Source organism: Scleropages formosus, chromosome 3 (genome assembly GCF_900964775.1).
Source record: "Scleropages formosus chromosome 3, fSclFor1.1, whole genome shotgun sequence".
Lineage (NCBI taxonomy): Eukaryota > Metazoa > Chordata > Actinopteri > Osteoglossiformes > Osteoglossidae > Scleropages > Scleropages formosus.
Window position 1 is genome coordinate 21121552 of NC_041808.1, and position 17696 is coordinate 21139247.

The 17696-nt window shown below is 42.4% G+C and overlaps 1 protein-coding gene across 4 annotated transcripts in view; it reads right to left on the bottom strand.

Moving 5' to 3' along the window:
- The window catches only part of LOC108935217 (rho GTPase-activating protein 29-like), a 50568-nt gene extending 37249 nt beyond the window's left edge, over positions 1 to 13319 (bottom strand). For all 4 annotated transcript variants that reach the window (XM_018753644.2, XM_018753642.2, XM_018753643.2 and 1 more), the window contains exons 1-2: positions 13171 to 13319; positions 10279 to 10586 (exon numbers count right to left, since the gene is read on the bottom strand). In XM_018753644.2, the coding sequence (XP_018609160.1) occupies positions 10279 to 10498 (220 nt within the window). In that variant the 5' untranslated portion in view covers positions 10499 to 10586; positions 13171 to 13319. The remainder of the gene's footprint in view (positions 1 to 10278; positions 10587 to 13170) is intronic.
- Between the last annotated feature and the right edge of the window lie 4377 nt (positions 13320 to 17696).

Below are 17696 nucleotides of genomic sequence, written 5' to 3' on the forward strand. Positions count from 1 at the left end.
AAGAAAACTTGCACCTTGCATGCCGTCTTTAGCGCTTGACAACAAAAAAGTCAAACTGCCAAATGTTCCCTTTACACACATTTTATCTCTGTCCACCAGCAATGTCCCCCTTCCCCACGGCTTGGTAAACAATCCTGTTTATCACTTGTATGCAGCCCACAAGACTAAAGTGGCCTTCAACATGGCTAGGGTTTCAGAGGAAAGCATCTGAAGGCAGTCACTGTGCAAACAACTCTAATCACAGACAATGGAGTTCTGAATATGTTAACTAATTCCTCTGTCATCACTGCTTCATTTTCAGCCACTTCTGTTTAGTAAGTTCTTGTGCTAGGCTGTGGAAAAAATATATGTTGCATGAACTCATCAAAAGCAAACATGTACCAGCACCAGACTGAGCAATGCTTGAGCAATGCTTTAGTGAGACAGGTGTAGCACAACCTGCACGTGTGTATATCAGTGCACTGCATCAGTGAGTACACTAGGTCCTCAACCTATAAAACTTAGGACTGGGAGTCTGTAATTTGATTTGTCTGTACAGTGAAATTCACTTAATACCAAACTCGTCAATAAAAGCTGATTAAGTACATATTTAACTCCAGTTTTTAATTGAACAGGTTCTGTAAAAGCCTTAGACAATAAATACTCTAAAATACTCTTATGCTTCCATCCATCCTTTTATCAAAAACCATTTGTCTAATGCAGGGTGATGGTGGTCTGCTGCATCCCGGAAACAGGCACATATGACCGGTGACAGGACATACAGTATGTAGCACTGCACTGAAGCATAACACCTATTACTGTTGTTAAAATTGCTGACAATAAAAGATGCCACCTCAATAACCTCCCAGTCAATGCTGCAGATCTCACCCAGCCATGTCCAATCAGGCTACTTTCCACCTTTACCTGCATAATCAATTAAAACGAATGTCCATGGATTTATTTACAGGTAAAGTTGCATAAAAATCTTTTATATGTAGCAAGGAAAAATACAATACATTGTAAGGAATTTTATTTTAACATTTTCGTTAACTTCATACTATTTCAAGATGGAAACACGGAAAGCAAGTTGAATGAAGGTGGCCTATTGACCTCTATTGTGTTTATATTCCTTCTGAGTTAATTTTGCTTTCAAATAACAGTGAAATATGGAAATCCAGGTAATGTTTTGCTTCATAACAGACCAAAAACTGTTCTTATCTTTGAAAATGTGTGGGTTCAACATCTGTAACATGCAGAACCAGTGTATGGGGTAAACTTGCAATTGCCTAGAGCCCAAGAACAAACAACCCAGAGAATGGCAGAATTTGTGCCTTTACTTTTGTGCGATTAAAGAGCTTATGCACCGTGATAAATCTCCAAGACCTCACGAAGCAAGCCAACACACGGGGATCCTCCTGCCTTGTTGCTAAACTGTCCACCCCCTACCAACACAAATGCGACCAGACTCAGGAGAAGTGCCCTGGCTCATAACTGTAAATCTGCACTCCTCCCCAGAGATGCACAAAACACCCAATCAACACATATCTTTGCTTAAGGGCAGCAGGCTGTTAAACGCTAAAAACGATTTGTAGGCTTGTAGAGAAGTGCAGTGAGTCAAGATTTACACCTGCTGCATAGTAGTGCAAAGCTGGACTCACACACACACACACACACACACACACACACACACACACACACACACATTTTCAGAACCGCTTGTCCCATACGGGGTCACAGGGAACCGGAGCCTACCCGGTAACACAGGGTGTAAGGAGGAGGGGACACACCCAGGACGGGACGCCAGTCCGTCGCAAGACACCCCAAGCGGGACTCGAACCCCAGACCCACTGGAGAGCAGGACTGTGGTTCAACCCACTGCGCCACCACACCCCCTGCAAAGCTGGACTCATAGACAGAAAAAAAGACAGAAAAAAAGACACTAAATTCACATTTATTTTTAGAAAAATGCAGAAAAGCTACAGATCAGTCTATGTGACTGAGTGGTAATGGAAAACTCTGTCATGTAATTTTATAATTCTATTCATTCATTATCAATAACTACATGTCCAACATTACATAGATACAGAATCTATACAGGAAGTAGAAGGTGTGAGAAAGTGTATACCCTGAATGGAGACAATTTTGCTCACATGTGTTCACAATATAAAGAAATATAGTTCGTAAGATCACTGCCTATGTCTTTCAGTCTGCAAAGCATACAGATACTATTCCACTGAAGACACTATGTAGCATTAATGACAAATGTTTGACCCCACCTCTGGCTGTAATATCTTATAGCAAAGTACTTACCTGAATTAATACAGTAAAAAAAATACTCTGCTCAATAAAAAGGGAACACTGTAAGAGGCTTAACATGGTAAGCAGATTTGGAGAAAAGTGTCAGCTGAATCAGTAAATAATACTAACAGTACTGAATATACTATTTCAGTTCTGACACATTTAGGTGACTGGTTGACATTTTTTGATGTCTTGAAGAAGAACTACATAGTTAGTTTTGTTATGTAAGAAGTGTAACAGTGTTAGGGAAACTTAAGGGGGGAAAAATATGACTGACACCATTAAGGGACAAAAACCTTTTGAGTTAGACACCAAATAGTTTATCTCTGATACAAGTGACGATGCTGTTGTACCTATTTTATAAGTAAAATGACTACGAACTCAGCAAAACTGCTGTCAGTCACTCAATAACAAGCACCTTGTATGAAAAAAGGATATGTATTTTCATAAGCCATCTGTGACACACAGGAGAGACAGCATGTATACACAATATACACAATCAGAATTCAAAAATGATAATCTCACATACAAGCATTAGTGCACATGTATATACACACCAACACCTGGTGGTAGTGCATGACCTCCTGAGTTCCAAATGTCGCAGGGGCCACAATGACGCAACCCAGAGCGCGTGTGTAGCCATGAGCTCACGTTTCCAGGCAGTGTTACCTCTTTCCTATATCAAGGTCAGCAACACATGCTTTCTTTCCAAAAGTCTTTAACCATCATCTTACCCATACTATCCGGCTCAGGAAAAGCAGCTCTTCACATGCAAAGAGCAGATGTTCTTAACTATGCAACACACAGGAATGTGTATAGTGTGTATGCGTACATTATATGTAAGTATACTGTAAATCGCATATGTACATGAGGAGCAGCAGGTAGTGGTGGTTGGGGCACCACCTTGAACTTGGATGATTCCTAATTCAAATCCCAACCAATTCTGTAGATCCCCTGTTAATGGTACTTTGAATTCATACAGTAAAAATTACCTTTCTGTATGAAGAGGTAAATAATTGTAAGAAGTGTTAATAGTGTAAATTACTTTGAAGAATATGCTCTGATAAATAGGATTACTCAGGCATGTTTTCTTTTTCATTTTGTTTTTCCCCAAACTGCTAAAGTTGAGGACTGAAGCCAACTGTCCTTCATGGCTACATTGAGAGATGGAGGCTGCCACCACTACTACCCCATGCACCTTAAAACAAACACACAGTCTGAAGCCACTTGTTCCAAGCGGGGTTGAAGCAAACCAGAGGCTAACTCAGCAATGCAGGGCACAAGAGGACACACCCCAGACCCCCTAGAGAGCAGGCATAGACCAAACCTGCTGCACCACTGCATCCCTCTTGCACTGCGAAACAGCCAGATCTAAACCTTAAACACTGACTCATTTGCAAAGTATGCAAAACAAATATTGAAACAAAATATCTTTGCATGGGCATGAAGCGATGAAACAAACTTGTATATGAGTGAACAGTGGTGATGGAAAGTGTCACTGTACCCCCTACCTCTCAAACCTCTGAATGTCATTCTGGTTTTGTACAATAACATGACACCACCTCCCCTTCATGCCTTTCTTCAGAAAGGTACAAAAAATCTGAGAAAACAATGGAAACGTGAAATTTCTGGGCTGAACATTTGGAAGTGCCTCACGCCTAACAACGCCTAGCAACGGTTCATGTGGGGCGCTATGGCAACATGAGAGTATTTGTTCTGGAAGAATGTGGGGAATGTAGGAGGGGGGATGGGAACAAGGGGAGGCTCGGCTGTGGGGCCGGGGGTTGTTCTTTACCCCTGCTGGAATAATGAGCTGCCCTGGGTCAATATTGTTACAGTAGTTAAAAATACTCCAGACATATTACCCCACAGTGGTGGGAAAAAAGCACATCCTTGCTGTCTGGTTTGTCAACTGTGAAATAAAGTGTGTGTGTGTGTGTGTGTGTGTGTGTGTGTGTGTGTGTGTTTTTTTTTCAAATATAAATCATTGCCACACATTTCAAGAGTAGTGGAATAGAAAACCAAATAGTAAACACACGAAAACATGTGCATAGCTAAAAAATGGACTTGAGCAATCTGGCTAAATGTCATTGTAACAGTGAGTGTTGTTACTAAGTGAGACTGCTTTACACAGTAATAATACACATTCCTTTTGAAAAGGTATGACTGGAAAAGAAAGGAGAGTTAAAGGTTCTAAAAAGGGACATGGAACTGGAGGCTTAGTTTCAGTGTGCTCATTAATTTTTCTTTTTTTTTTAAAAAAAAAAAAAAAAAAAAAAAAACTTGTTCTACAATGATCCGAGTCTTAAAACTTTTTTGTAGAAATATTTTCAAATTACCTTTGATTAACACACTTTAGTCCTCCCTTTTTCTTTCCCTCTCCACTTACTTTATTTTCTCTTATTTTTCAGCATCTTTGTTGATGTCTTACTTTTTATACCACATGTCACTTTGCACAAGGCACATGACACTTTAAGCAAATAACATACTCAAAACAGTTATTTAACTTACTGCTGCTCCTGTTACTAGGCTAGCTGTGTAATGTCACTATTCTCCAGTGTCTAATTGTTCTAGTTTACAGTTAAATTACATGTTCCGTATAGCCTTTTTTGTATTTATATTTCTTTTATATGTAAATCTTTTTCAACATTGTGTACATGGTCTGTGTACATAATATATTGTGTATGTTGTTGCCAGACTCTGGCCTGTGTGCTGCACTGTTTTGTGTTTTTTCTGCACTTGTCTGTTGTATTCATCTTTTTTTACAAAGTGCACCGTATGTCTGGTGTCGCACGGAGGTCCACAGAGAAAGAGAATTTTGTTCTCCTGTATGTGTAACTCACCTATATGCAGAACAACAATAAACTAAAACATAAACTTTGACTTTTTATGATGTTGATTTTTTAAAATTTTTGTTGTTTTATTGGGGTATCATAGATTTACTGTAAAATGCTTTGCTAAGTTGCTTTTAAAGGTACAACATGAAACTGTTTTCATTATTATAGTCAGCAGTAATTTTAGTTACACTTTTCACATCTGTAGCACATTACTTTCTGTCTTGCATTATCACAATTGTTTCTGGCCTACTTTGCAAGACAAAAACTAAAGGACACAAGGGCTGTGCACTCTTCAGCTCTGTTAAACGTGCAGGACTGCAAGACAGCGCGGCCACACGCTACAGGGAATCTCCTCTACAGTATACTTTACTGCACTGTCTTAGTGTACAAAAGTTTGCCTTCTTTTGTTCTCCATTTGCACAGACAATTGAACACAGGGGACACTTATTAAACCTGGTGCCTTCCATGTATCTTCTGCAAGGTCATATAACAAACACTATTTTGGTACTATTAACAAAAAGTAATAGTGTAATATATCGCACAACTGCTGTGGAGTTGCATGTAAGAAGAAAACTGTTTTAGTTTTCAAAATAACACACAAAGTCTTGTGCCAATTTTGCATGAAAGAGGCAGAATGACAATGATGGACATGCTAACAGAGACAATATGGTAAAAGTGTGGGAACAATAATAAATACACATGGCCCACAGGAGGCACTGGTGCCTCACAGCATTTAGGCTATGTGCTTGGATCAGAATGTGTAAACTTTGCGTGTTCTGTGTTGGTTTCCTCCAGGTGCTCTGGTTTCTTCATACAGTCCAAAAACATCTGTTTAAGTCTAAGAGTGTATGTGGTACATTGCTCTGTTGTATAGAGGGGTGGATGATTGTAGGGAGTTTACTGCAGTCATCTTGTGTTTTAGATTACCTCATATAAAGGTGTCAGCTAAATAACAGTTACTAGTCATTTTACATCGCTTTGGTTAAAAGTGTTTCCTAAACAAATAATGTAAAGGGTTAGGGTAGGTTGGAGCCCCCAGGCAAAGGTTTCAAACTCTGGCTCCACAGATGTGGTGACAGACCATCTTGATGAAGGGCGGGCAGGCATAGTTAACCTTGTTTGTTGTTAATCCCTTCTGTGACATGATATGAAGACATCCTCAAAGCCAAAATTCCCACTCGGAATCCCATGAATGAACTGGGAAAGGACTCTAAATACAGTTGGCAGAGTATAAACGCAAAAAATACACACTCTGGCCATTTTATTAGGAACACCTGGCTAGTACAGACTGGAGGTGGTAGTGTAATGCCTTGGGGGATGTATACTTGGCCAAGTGGGGATTTTCTGGTACCAGACGAGGATAATTTGAATTCCTTAAATTACAAAAACAATGTTACTAACAAGGTACACCCCTATATGGCCAGTCTAGAGTTTCTCAAAATGGATATTTCCATTAGGAAAATATGCCATGTCATGAAGCATATATCTGAATAGTTTAACAAACAGGAAAACTACTTTACTTTTGTCCAAATGGCTTAAACAGTCTTCACCATCCAAGACAAGGAAGCATCTTTGGGATTAGGTGGCATTCCATGTTGGCATAATGAATGTGCTGCCAAAAATCTGCAGAAACTGATGCTGTGAAGCTAGTACAGACCAAAAACCCTATGCAGCGTGAGCAACTTGATGCTGAATTCATGCTGTCTGCAGACAAAAGTCACACCTGATCCTAGTTAGCATACCTAATAAAGTGGCCAGAGAAGGCATGTTCAGCACAAAAACTGGTTTATTTTGAAGACCCCAGTGTAGCAGCCTCAGAACTATGAGAGTGCTGCAACATACATTCAAGTGGATGATTTGAGGATTTCAACCATGAGTTTAGCTGCACAGAGGTTCCTCAAAAAGAGAACCAAGGTGTTGGCTCAGGTAAACTCTAAGCTCTTGAGCCTAAGGGGGCAGTTAAGCTCAGAGGCTTGCTGTGTCTGGACTGGAATGAAGGGAGAGGGCACAGAGCGAGGACAGCAGTTACATCCTGCAGCTCAACCCTACGCCCTATGCAAGTGTGTGCCCGCTGTCAGGGTGCAGTGCTGTTTTTGCAGCCACCTGATGTTTTCCTTACTAGAATATAGCCAGCACATCACTGTGCTTCAGAGTAGAAGACAGAAACACTACAGCAACACAAGGAAGCTCAAAACCCTGTGCTGAGCACTCAGAACATCCACACAGGTTTAAAATCTAAATACAGTCATACTCCAAAAAATGCTTGTTCGGGTTACGATAACTCAGCTTCACAATGAGTTTCATTTAATACCTCTCCTTCAGCCAATTTAGATGTCAATTTTAATAGGATTTGGTGATTTTATAAAATAAATAGGTGTCAGATTTGGGGCTCAAGAATGCATTAAAAATAATTATAAGTATGTCTGCAATTCATGAGAAGGCACCTTAAAAGGGGTTTTCAGGAATAAATTATCTTTCTAAGGAAGAGAAACACTGTAACCCCCCTCACATAAAACCAATTCATATGCCTCTCATCCAAGAGGTGCTTTTGAAACTGGCTAAACACTGCACAGAGTTAAGTCCACAAAACCAAACAAAGAAAGCCAAAATCTTAGGCCAACTCTGAGAAGATCCAGGTCAAACCTCTGTGAAGCATGCTGACCAGTGTGACCCCTGAGCCAGAGTAGCAATCCAGTCCAATTACCATCATGGCTCCTCCAATAACGGGCTACATGAAAGAAAACCCCTACAGACCAGCCCAATGCTCACCGCTTCACTGTGAACCATTCACTTGAACAATCAGAGCATACGTCTCAACAAACGGCACAAAACATTTTGTTTTCAAGGCTGATACAATTTGAACCCTAAAACTCAGAATACTCACTCACACTGCCAGAAGTTACTATATTTAAGAAAATATTTGTGAGGTTTACCCTGTTCCGTTGTACAGTACTCTGCAAAAGTCTTAGGCACTTAGATGTTTCACAAAAATATTTGTTTTAAGATGGTTATTTAATGTCTTCTACATTAGTGTCAATGGGAAAGAGCATATGTTAGACTTCCAAGCATTCCTTTTGTAAAAAGTTACAGTATTACAGTAAGGGTTTTGTATGTTGTTAAAAAAAAAGAAAGTACACACACACTGTCTGAAACCGCTTATCCCAAGCGGGGTCATGGCAAATCGGAGCCTAAGCCAGCAACAAAGGGCGCAAGGCTGGAGGGGGAGGAGACACACCCAGGACGGGATGCTAGTCCATCACAAGGCTCCCCAAGCAGGACTCGAACCTCAGACCCACCAGAGAGCAGGACCCGACCAAACCCACCGTGCCAAGCGGTTGTTGACAATGGATGATTACTAACCTTTGTAGAAAGTTTACCAATTAAGAGCATTATTTTTGGAAGCATTCTCACTTCACAGCTTTTTTCCCCCACGCACGCACGCACGCACGCACGCACGCACGCACAGTCTGAAACCGCAGTCGCGGTGTGCCGGAGTCTAACCTGGCAACACAGAGCACAAGGCTGGAGGGGGAGGGGACACACCCAGGATGGGATGCCAGTCCGTCACAAGGCACCCCAAGTGGGATTTGTACCCTAGACGTGCCAGAGAGCAGGACCCAGCAAAGCCAGCTGCACCACCGTGCTGCTCCAAACCTGTATAATTAACCATTAAATAAGACTTACTGTTACTACTGTCTGTATTTAATATTAAAAATTAAGATTTCAGAAGCACTCATGCAGAAATCCAGATAATTCCAAGAGGTTCACAAAGTCTTGCGCACAGCTGTGTTCGTGAGTATTTAAGTGTACACAACAGCTATGAAACAGCTAAATGAGCACAGGTGGCCAGTCATACAGAATTACAGAGAAAATAATGAAGGAAAACTGTCTTGTGTTATGATAACAAAACTATTAAAGCAACTGTCCATTTTAATAGGATTTTGTGATATTTTAGCATAAATGTTCAGGGCTCAGAAATGCATAAAAATGTTTACTATTCAAGCGAAAGGTAATTACGTCTTTCATTTATGAGAATTCACCTTACAAAGGGTTTTTCAGGAATGAACTGCCTCCGTAAGGCGAGGACGACTGAACCAGCAGTTGAAGTGAGGCCTGTGTAACTGGAGACATTCACCTTGTTTCACTGCCTTAATTTTCAAACAACTTCAGGACAGTTTTTTAGGTCCAATGCAAATGTGATCCCTCATGAATTCAGACCTCAGAGCACCATCCCATCAGCAAAAGAGTGTTTTAAAGGTGCAACGTCACTTTTTCTCTCTTTATTACATTTACATTTATGCATTTAGCAGAGGCTTCTCTCCAAAGCGACGTAAATCTCAAAGAAATACAATTTGTGCATTATATAATTAAGAGAAAGAGAGACATAGTTGCAGACATGTGATTCTTAAGTAAAATTAGTTTGTTACTTTCCACTATATGCACCAATATTTATTTTTCTTCACCTGCAAGACAGTCACATACCAGGAATAGTTTGGGCTTGGAAATAAACTGTTGTGGTAAGAGGGAGGTACACAGTCAATTAGGAACAAACAAAACGTACAAACAAGAGCACAACACACAAAACCGTCCCCCCAGATGAAAAAAGTAAGGAAGTCTAATTTAGACTCAAATGGGTCACACAGGAATTCCCACCCTGACAGACCCATGCTGTGTGCTGCAAAAGAGCACCTTCCCTGTGGTTTGAACCATGTCAGATAGGGCTGCCCCACCCTGCAGCACACGAACAGAAGAAAACATTCAACTGCCTCTCTTTACCATGTGGACAAAGAGATAACAAAAAGTGAGTGACCAACTGGTCAAGACTGATGAATTGTAACAAAAAAAAAAAAAGAAAAAAAAAAAGAAAAGCAATTACACATGCCTTTTTATACAGCCAGGTATTCTACTGTAGTCTAAGCAGATTAAATATAACAATAACAACTGCACTGTTTTACATTATTTAACTGCTACAAGAGTGCAGTTATCCAGAGTGATGTAAAGCATTAAAACTACGATGATTCAGAGAAGGATGCATTACATGCCACTACTGTACGTGGTAATGCGGTGGATGGGTTACAGCCCATCTGCAAAGCAGTATACTTACAGTAGTTGACAACATCAGCTATTGACATGATAACCTCAAAATCATTGCTCCTGGTCTTACCTTTACACTGGAAGGCCTCCTTCAGGTGCAGCAGCACATCGGCGAACCTGCGCACATCGCTGACCAGCTGCATGATGTAGTCAGGGTCAGCTCCTGGTGCCTCCATTCCACCCTGGCCGGAGCGAAGGTGGTCTGCCTGTGGGGGAAACCGGTGCGAGCTGGGGGGGTGTGCCACGCCCACAGAGCACTTGTTCCCACCACTATCACTTTGCTGCCACATCCCGGTTGCCAGGGGTCTCCGGTTCTGGGGCAATCCTGGGTGCACTAAATTTTGATTCCAAGACCACCCCTTTGCTGGAGCACAGACCCTGCAAGCAATAGGAACAGCCTCAGAAAGAAGAGCAAAAACATCCTGTAAAACCTGCATCCTACTCATAACCCTTTTACTTGCTCATTACATTTATTTAGCAGATGCTTTTCTCCAAAGCAACTTCCAGTGAACTCTATGTAGTGTTATGAGCCCACACACCTTATTCACCAAGGTAACTTACACTGCTAGATACACTACCTGCAATGGGTCACTCATCCATACATCAGTGGAACACACTCTCTCTGTCACTCACACACTATGGGGGAACCTGAAAAGAATTTCTTTGGACTGTTGGAGGAAGCCCACACAGACACAGGGAGAACATGCAAAATCCACACACACTGAGCAGGGATTGAACCCACATCCTCTCGCACCACCGAGGCACTGCAAGACAGCAGCACTACTCATTGTGCCACTCAGAACATCTGTACCATGGCCATAAAACCTATACCAAAGAAGTAGCACCTCTAAAATAACTCCTTTACTACACCTGTTGTCACGTCCACACCCATAACTCAACCGACAATATCTGACTCTGCTCCAGCACCCGTTTAACCGCTCACCCTTTAAAGGACCCTCCTCAGCTCCCAAACCTTTGCAGAATCTCGTCAGGGGCAACCGCCCTTCCTTGTGACTCCTCGCACAAACGCATCTTCAGTTCTCAGTTCACGTTCTCTGGTTTGGACCCCTAGCTTTGTTTCTCGCCCACGTCTACGGATCTTCGTTTCAACTCCGATTGCTGTTCGACTGACTCTTCGCTTCATCTCCTGACCTCGCCCATGGATTCCCGCTCTGACCCTGACCACCCATTGACCGACCCTCCGCCTGTCCCCGATACCGAGAACTTGCCTGATCCTCTGACTCCAGACGAACGACTCCGCACTTGGGTCTTTCCGTCCCGGTTCTCTTGGCCTGCCGTGACACCTGTACCATACCCATATCAGCTATACCCCAGCTGTAACACCCTATATCTTACCCATAACACCTTTATCATAACCGTAATACCGGTATTTTTCCATAACACCTTTACCAAAGTCACAACATTTGTGTTGGAACCCTTTCACCATAGCCGTGACACCCATATCATATTACTGGCCTGTAGAAACAAGATGTTAGCTAAGACATGATGCATAACTGTGGAGTAAACCATATCTGAAATGGTTTCACGCAACAGTGTGAATCAAGATCAGTGAAATGTTCCATAATTATATTATTTATTGCCTATTTGAAAATGAAGTTGCTGACTTGTTGCTCAGTTTCTATGTTACAGGAAACCCGAAATAAATAAATTAAATGTGTGGTTAGGCCAGGTCAGCTAAGAATGTAAGGAGAGATTTGTTTGAAAACATTCCTTTCCAAACCCTAATGTCAGTATGGAAAAACACTAAATTATTCCCTTGCCTCCTGTAGGAAAATAAAATGCCACAGAATATTGCCTAAGGAAGCATAAATTGCTGACAGCATTCAGCACATGCAAGTTAATATGTGTACACCAGTAAAATGAAAACGCGGGCTGAAAAAGTGAAGAACAAGGTTTATCTTCAAATTGTGATTACTGTGTCAGTACAGTAGAATGTTTTTTTCTAAAATATCAGTTTGCACTACACTGAGCATCATACACCTGAAACAGGGTGATGCACATGTTCGCAGTGCCTGCTGAATGCAGACTTTGGGGGGGAACCTGCTCACATGAGGGGTGGCAGTCAGTAAAGTGTAAAGCTGCTGTCTCATAATCGGGAGGTCCTGGGTTCGAGTCCCACTCCTGCAGTTGTGACCCCGATCGAGGGTCGCACCCTGAATGGATACAGTAAGAAAAGCGTTTTGTATAAATGGGGAAACTGATTCAAAGACGTCTACCTATGTGCACACTGCCTTTGACAGAGGCTTCAACTAGGGTAACAGTGTAAAGTGCTGCTGTCATTGTCGCTGTGTGGTGGCAGTTGCTGTAAGTGTAAGAGGGCGTCTCTGGAGCGCTCTGCTCTCCAGCACAGGTGTGTGTGTGTGTGTGTGTGAGAGAGATCCCTAACGTCCACCAGTGTCCAATACTGTACTGCATTTTCACACATAAATTACTCCAGTAAAAGTACCCTCCAGGCTGTCATCTGCCAAAAATACCAAGAGAGAAAAACCAGCTACACACTCGAAATTCTTACCCTATTAGTAGCATAGGTTCATATCAAATGGACTTCCTCCTGTCACGGGTCAACGAAGCTAAACCCAGATCATGGTAAAGAAAGTGTGACTGACTCACACTCGGCTCTTCACTCCGAGTCCGTCACTGACGTGGGGGCACAAAATACCTGACCTACCTAGGCTAGGTCCTAAGGAGCATCAGTATCAACGAAAACAGCAGATACAATATTACAAACCCGCTACGCGCGACACCTTGAGCAAAAATGCTTCAAATATGGCTTTTGAACACTTTTCTCAGCCCTTAGGCTTAGTTTCTCCAGCCCGCACCCGGAGTCCAACGCTGACGAGAAGAGGCGCCGCGCCTCCTCGTCCTCGCGCGCAGCGCCGCCGCCGCTGCTGCTGCTGCTTAATCCTTCCCCTGCGCTGCACGTGCCAGCAGCAGTACTCACCCGACTGGCGGCCCACTACCATGGCGCTGCGGACACTCCTGAGAACGATTTCCCGGCCCTCATAACGGAAAGTAACGCGCCGCTGTACACGTTCCCCTGCCCTCAGTGGGCCGCTCCGCTGGGCGCCACTCAGCCTTCAGCACCGTCCCTCGCTGTCGGCCCCCGCCCCTCCTGTCCCCTCCCGCCCTCGCCCTCCTCCTCCTCTGCGTCACGTGTGGCAAACCCTAACTTCTGATTGGATGTCCGAGAGCAGCGTGGAAAGCGCTGCGCTGGGTGAGCAGCGCATGAGGCAACCCTTGCGACACTGTGATTCGAGGTGGTGGCCGGAGCGCGCGCCGTTCTGCGCACACTACCTGCTCAAAGATCCCGGTGGTCCCACCACTTATGTTCCGGATCGCTTGAGAAATTTGAAACGTTTCGTTATGGTTTCTTTCGTCTACGCATCTGAACACATAAAATTAATGGTCGTGTTTCATTGTGTTGATTGTGCGTGTTTTATTCACATGGTTTTGTACGTCGGTTAAGTGGCCCCTGGGAAATGGGAGCACTGTAGACTAGTGAAGAGCCAAGAGAGTATCCAATACACGATTCAGGATTTCACACACGCACACAACAGCCCGTACCATTTCAGATCGCTGAGATCTATAGACCCTAAATTCCACAAGAGCAACTTGTGATAATGATCATCGGCAAATGAAAGCAGAAACAGGTCGAGATGTGTATTAACATCATAATGGGGGACAAACCATACTTCTGATGATGTCTGAGAACCAAGCCTTTCCGCTCATCCTTTAAAAATGGGGTACATTCTAGAGAGCTCATTCACGTCGACATCACACTTTATGATGCTCACTGAAATTCACGTTTACATTTATTTAGCAGGTGCTTTTCTCCAAAGCGACTTTCAACGAACTCTATGTAGTGTTATCAGCCCACACACCTTATTCACCGTGGTGACTTACACTGCTAGCTACACTACTTACACTGGGTCACTCATTCATACACCAGTGGAACACATCCCTGAACAGCATGTCTGGCCTGTGGGAGGAAACCAGAGCACCCAGTGGAGTCCACAGGCTTGTCAACATGGTAAATGTTAGATTTCATGAATCTACCATTAGGAAATGATTGAATAAGTACAGCTTCCGTGGCAGGGAAACCAGGAGAAAAGGTCAACTCTCCCAAAAGCACATTTTGCATCGCTGTGATTTGGAAAAATTGCACGTGAACGAACCACTAAATTTTTGGAAACGTATCTTGTAGACAAACAAGGTCCAAGTGGAGTTGTTTGGCTGAAATGCAGAAACCGAACACTGTTCATCACCGCAAGAACCGCATATCAGCTATTAAGGATGGTTAAGGAAGGGAGATGATTGGGTGATTTCCTGTTTTGCTGCCACGGGATCTGGAGGCCTCACGGTCACTCAGCCCACAGCGAATTGCTCTCTGTGTCAGTGTATTCCAGGAGAAACTTGGAGAGCATCTGTCCGACAGTCACGGCTTGCCAGAAGTTGACGGTGAAACGGGACAACGATCCCAAGTACACCAATAAAGAACAGGAGGAGCGGACAGGTCGGCGTCCAGACCCCAGCCCCGCTGAGATGTTGTGATGGAGCCATGAGAGGGCTCTGCAGCAACCGGGGCTTTCGCGCACAGATAAACTGAAACACATTTATATGGAGGAGGGGGTCAGAAATCCTCTGATATGATGTAAGAGCGTTAAAGTCACTCAGAAAGCAGAAGACTTTCAGATGAAGTTACTGCTGCTAAAGGGGCTTCACTTTTTGCACCTTGAAATCAAAATTTTTGGGTTGAATAAATAAGGAGAAAAAAATAATGTATTTTCTTACACGAGGTTAAATATATTTACTGTTATAACATGGTGAGGGCTAGATAAGGCTTATGTAAATCCATAAAACTGAAACAGGGTACACTTTCACGTCACTAGCAGTGAGTGTCCAATGTAATCTGTTTTCTTTTTTTTTTTACAGTTTTCTTGCTGTTGGAATTGCTATTTTAATTTTGGTCATTTTGAAAATTAAACATTGCATTTTATTGAAATGCTTGGGAAGAAAAAGAGTTTGTTTACTGGGGTGGCCAGTACCTTTTTCTAAAGCAGAACAAAATGCTTGATAACTGAATTTGAAGACATTGTGGCTATTCAAAGTTTTATTTGCATCGTTTAATAAATTCATTTTGGTATGTTGTTGTTTATGCAAGTGACATCAAAATGTGTGTATTAATTGTTTTTTGTAATAGAGTTTGTAGCTAATGGGGAAAAGGGCTGCACTGGATCATCCACAAGCATCAGCCCTCATGTATTAAATGTAATTGATAGAGTCAGAAGCTATGTTTTGTGGAGTAAATGATTATTAACTGTTGTCAGGGGAGACAGAGAGAAGCACTAACAGAAATTATATATCTAGTGTCATATAGAAACTACAAAGCTCATCCACACATTTGTAGAGTAACTGAAATGCAACGGGCACTAAAACATCAGTGAGGAGACTGCCCCCTAGTGGGAGAGTCGGGACCTACAGGCAGTAAGGTAATTTCGTCCGTGAAAATCCAAAAAAATAAAAAAACGAAACAAAGATAGGACAAATAAAACGACAACATAATTTGTTGATCTGAATTAATCCAGGCCCTCACTCCTGCTCTTAGTATCAGCCTCAACTAGTATCTCACTCTTCCACAAACAATTTTTTGAAAACAGAGTTAAAAAAAAGATCAATTAAAAATAAATCAATACACAGAAATTTTACTCTCTGAAACTTCATAACTCAAATGTTTGTAACAAAGGGATCTTGTGTGCTGCGGATGTTCTGCATGAAAAACACAAAGACAATAGGTTAAACAATTCATCTGATGCTTTCCTCCAAAGCAACTTATAATTATCCCTTTATACAGCTGGGTATTTTTGCTGGAGCAATTTAGGGCTCAAGGGTACTACACCAGGAGGTGGGATTCAAACCTGCAACCTTGGGGTCCAAAGGCAGCAGCTCTAACCATTAAACAACCAGCTCCTCCTACCAACCGACTGAGAGTGCTTTGCTTTGTGTAATGAAACATTAACGTTTTCAATTATTCTGCGAAACTTCTGTGAATTTATCATCCAGTCAAATATTTTTAATTAAATTTCACTGCTCTGTAGTCCCCTAACCAGCATATGAACAGTGAAAACGTTCAGTGTTTCTGTGTTCCCAGAAAAAGATATCAGACAGATACTGTTCGTATCCACATTTTTCTTGAATCCATTAATGGTTGACAATTTTTACATATAGTGAAGAAACCTTGTCAAGTGATTATAAATGTAAAGATGCATCTTAAAGAAGGTTAACAAAAAACCTCAGTGACCGTACAGTTACAAAGCAACAGTTTCACAGCCCTTGAGTTCATCACATTTGCTGGAAAACTCAGTCTACTGGAAACTGGGGAAACAGGATACACTAAATTAAATTGTTCAAATGTACTGGTGCAGTAAAAGGAACAGAGTTGCCCAATAATAATAACTCCCTAATTCTGAGGTCAGTTCACTGCTTTGTATCACTTACAAAGGGCATATTTTATAACGGAAAAAGTAATTATTCATTCAGGACAGAAATGTTTATTAAGGACAGGAATAATTTTTAATTAGAACATCGAATAACATAGTGGCGGGTATTGTTTTTGTTTGGGCTGTTCAACTGGACATGGGTTCGAATCCAGGTCAGTCTCTGCGGACTTTGCATGTTCTCCCTGTGTTTGATGCTTCTAGGTGCTCTGGTTTCCTCCCACAGTCTAAAGAAATATGTTTCTGATGAACTCAACACTCTGTGTGTGTTACATTACCCTGCCGTATAAACCTGCAAATGACAACAGGGAGTTCAATGCAGTCTGTACAGCATTGTAAGTCACCTTAGGTAAAGGTATTAGCTAAAAACTGAATAATCATTCTTGTTAATAATCATAATCATCTCGACTCTGCCAGGTTCATGCAGGAAATGTATTGTAGATGTCTCATGTACTGTATATTTTAATGCAGGAAAAAGCAAAAAAAAAAAAAACTGCAGAGCACATGGCCGTGATTTGTAAAGTCCTGAATTGGCGCCCTCTAGCGGGGGCTATTTGCACATCACCCTTAGTGGACGGGTTAAGGGGGCGGGGTTAGAGCCAGGTCCCGTCCTCCGCACGAGCCCCAACCATGCATGGGCACTTCACGCTCTTCTTTTCCCACAAATTTAAATAAGAAAGATTTCTATACAGAAGGGACGCGGTGGCACAGCGGGTTTGATCGGGTCTCGCTCTGGTGGGTCTGGGAGTCCTGCTTGGGGGTGCCCTGCGATGGACTGGCGTCCCGTCCTGGGTGTGTCCCCTCCCCCTCCAGCTCTGTGCCCTGTGTTGCCGGGTTGGGTTCCGGTTCGCCGCGACCCCGCTTGGGAAAAGTGGCTTCACTCAGAGTATGTGTGTGAGATTTCTAATGACTATGTCTAAGGGTGCAGTAAAGAGTCCTTTTGTTTGACCCTTAAACTTATAGGTAAAGTCGC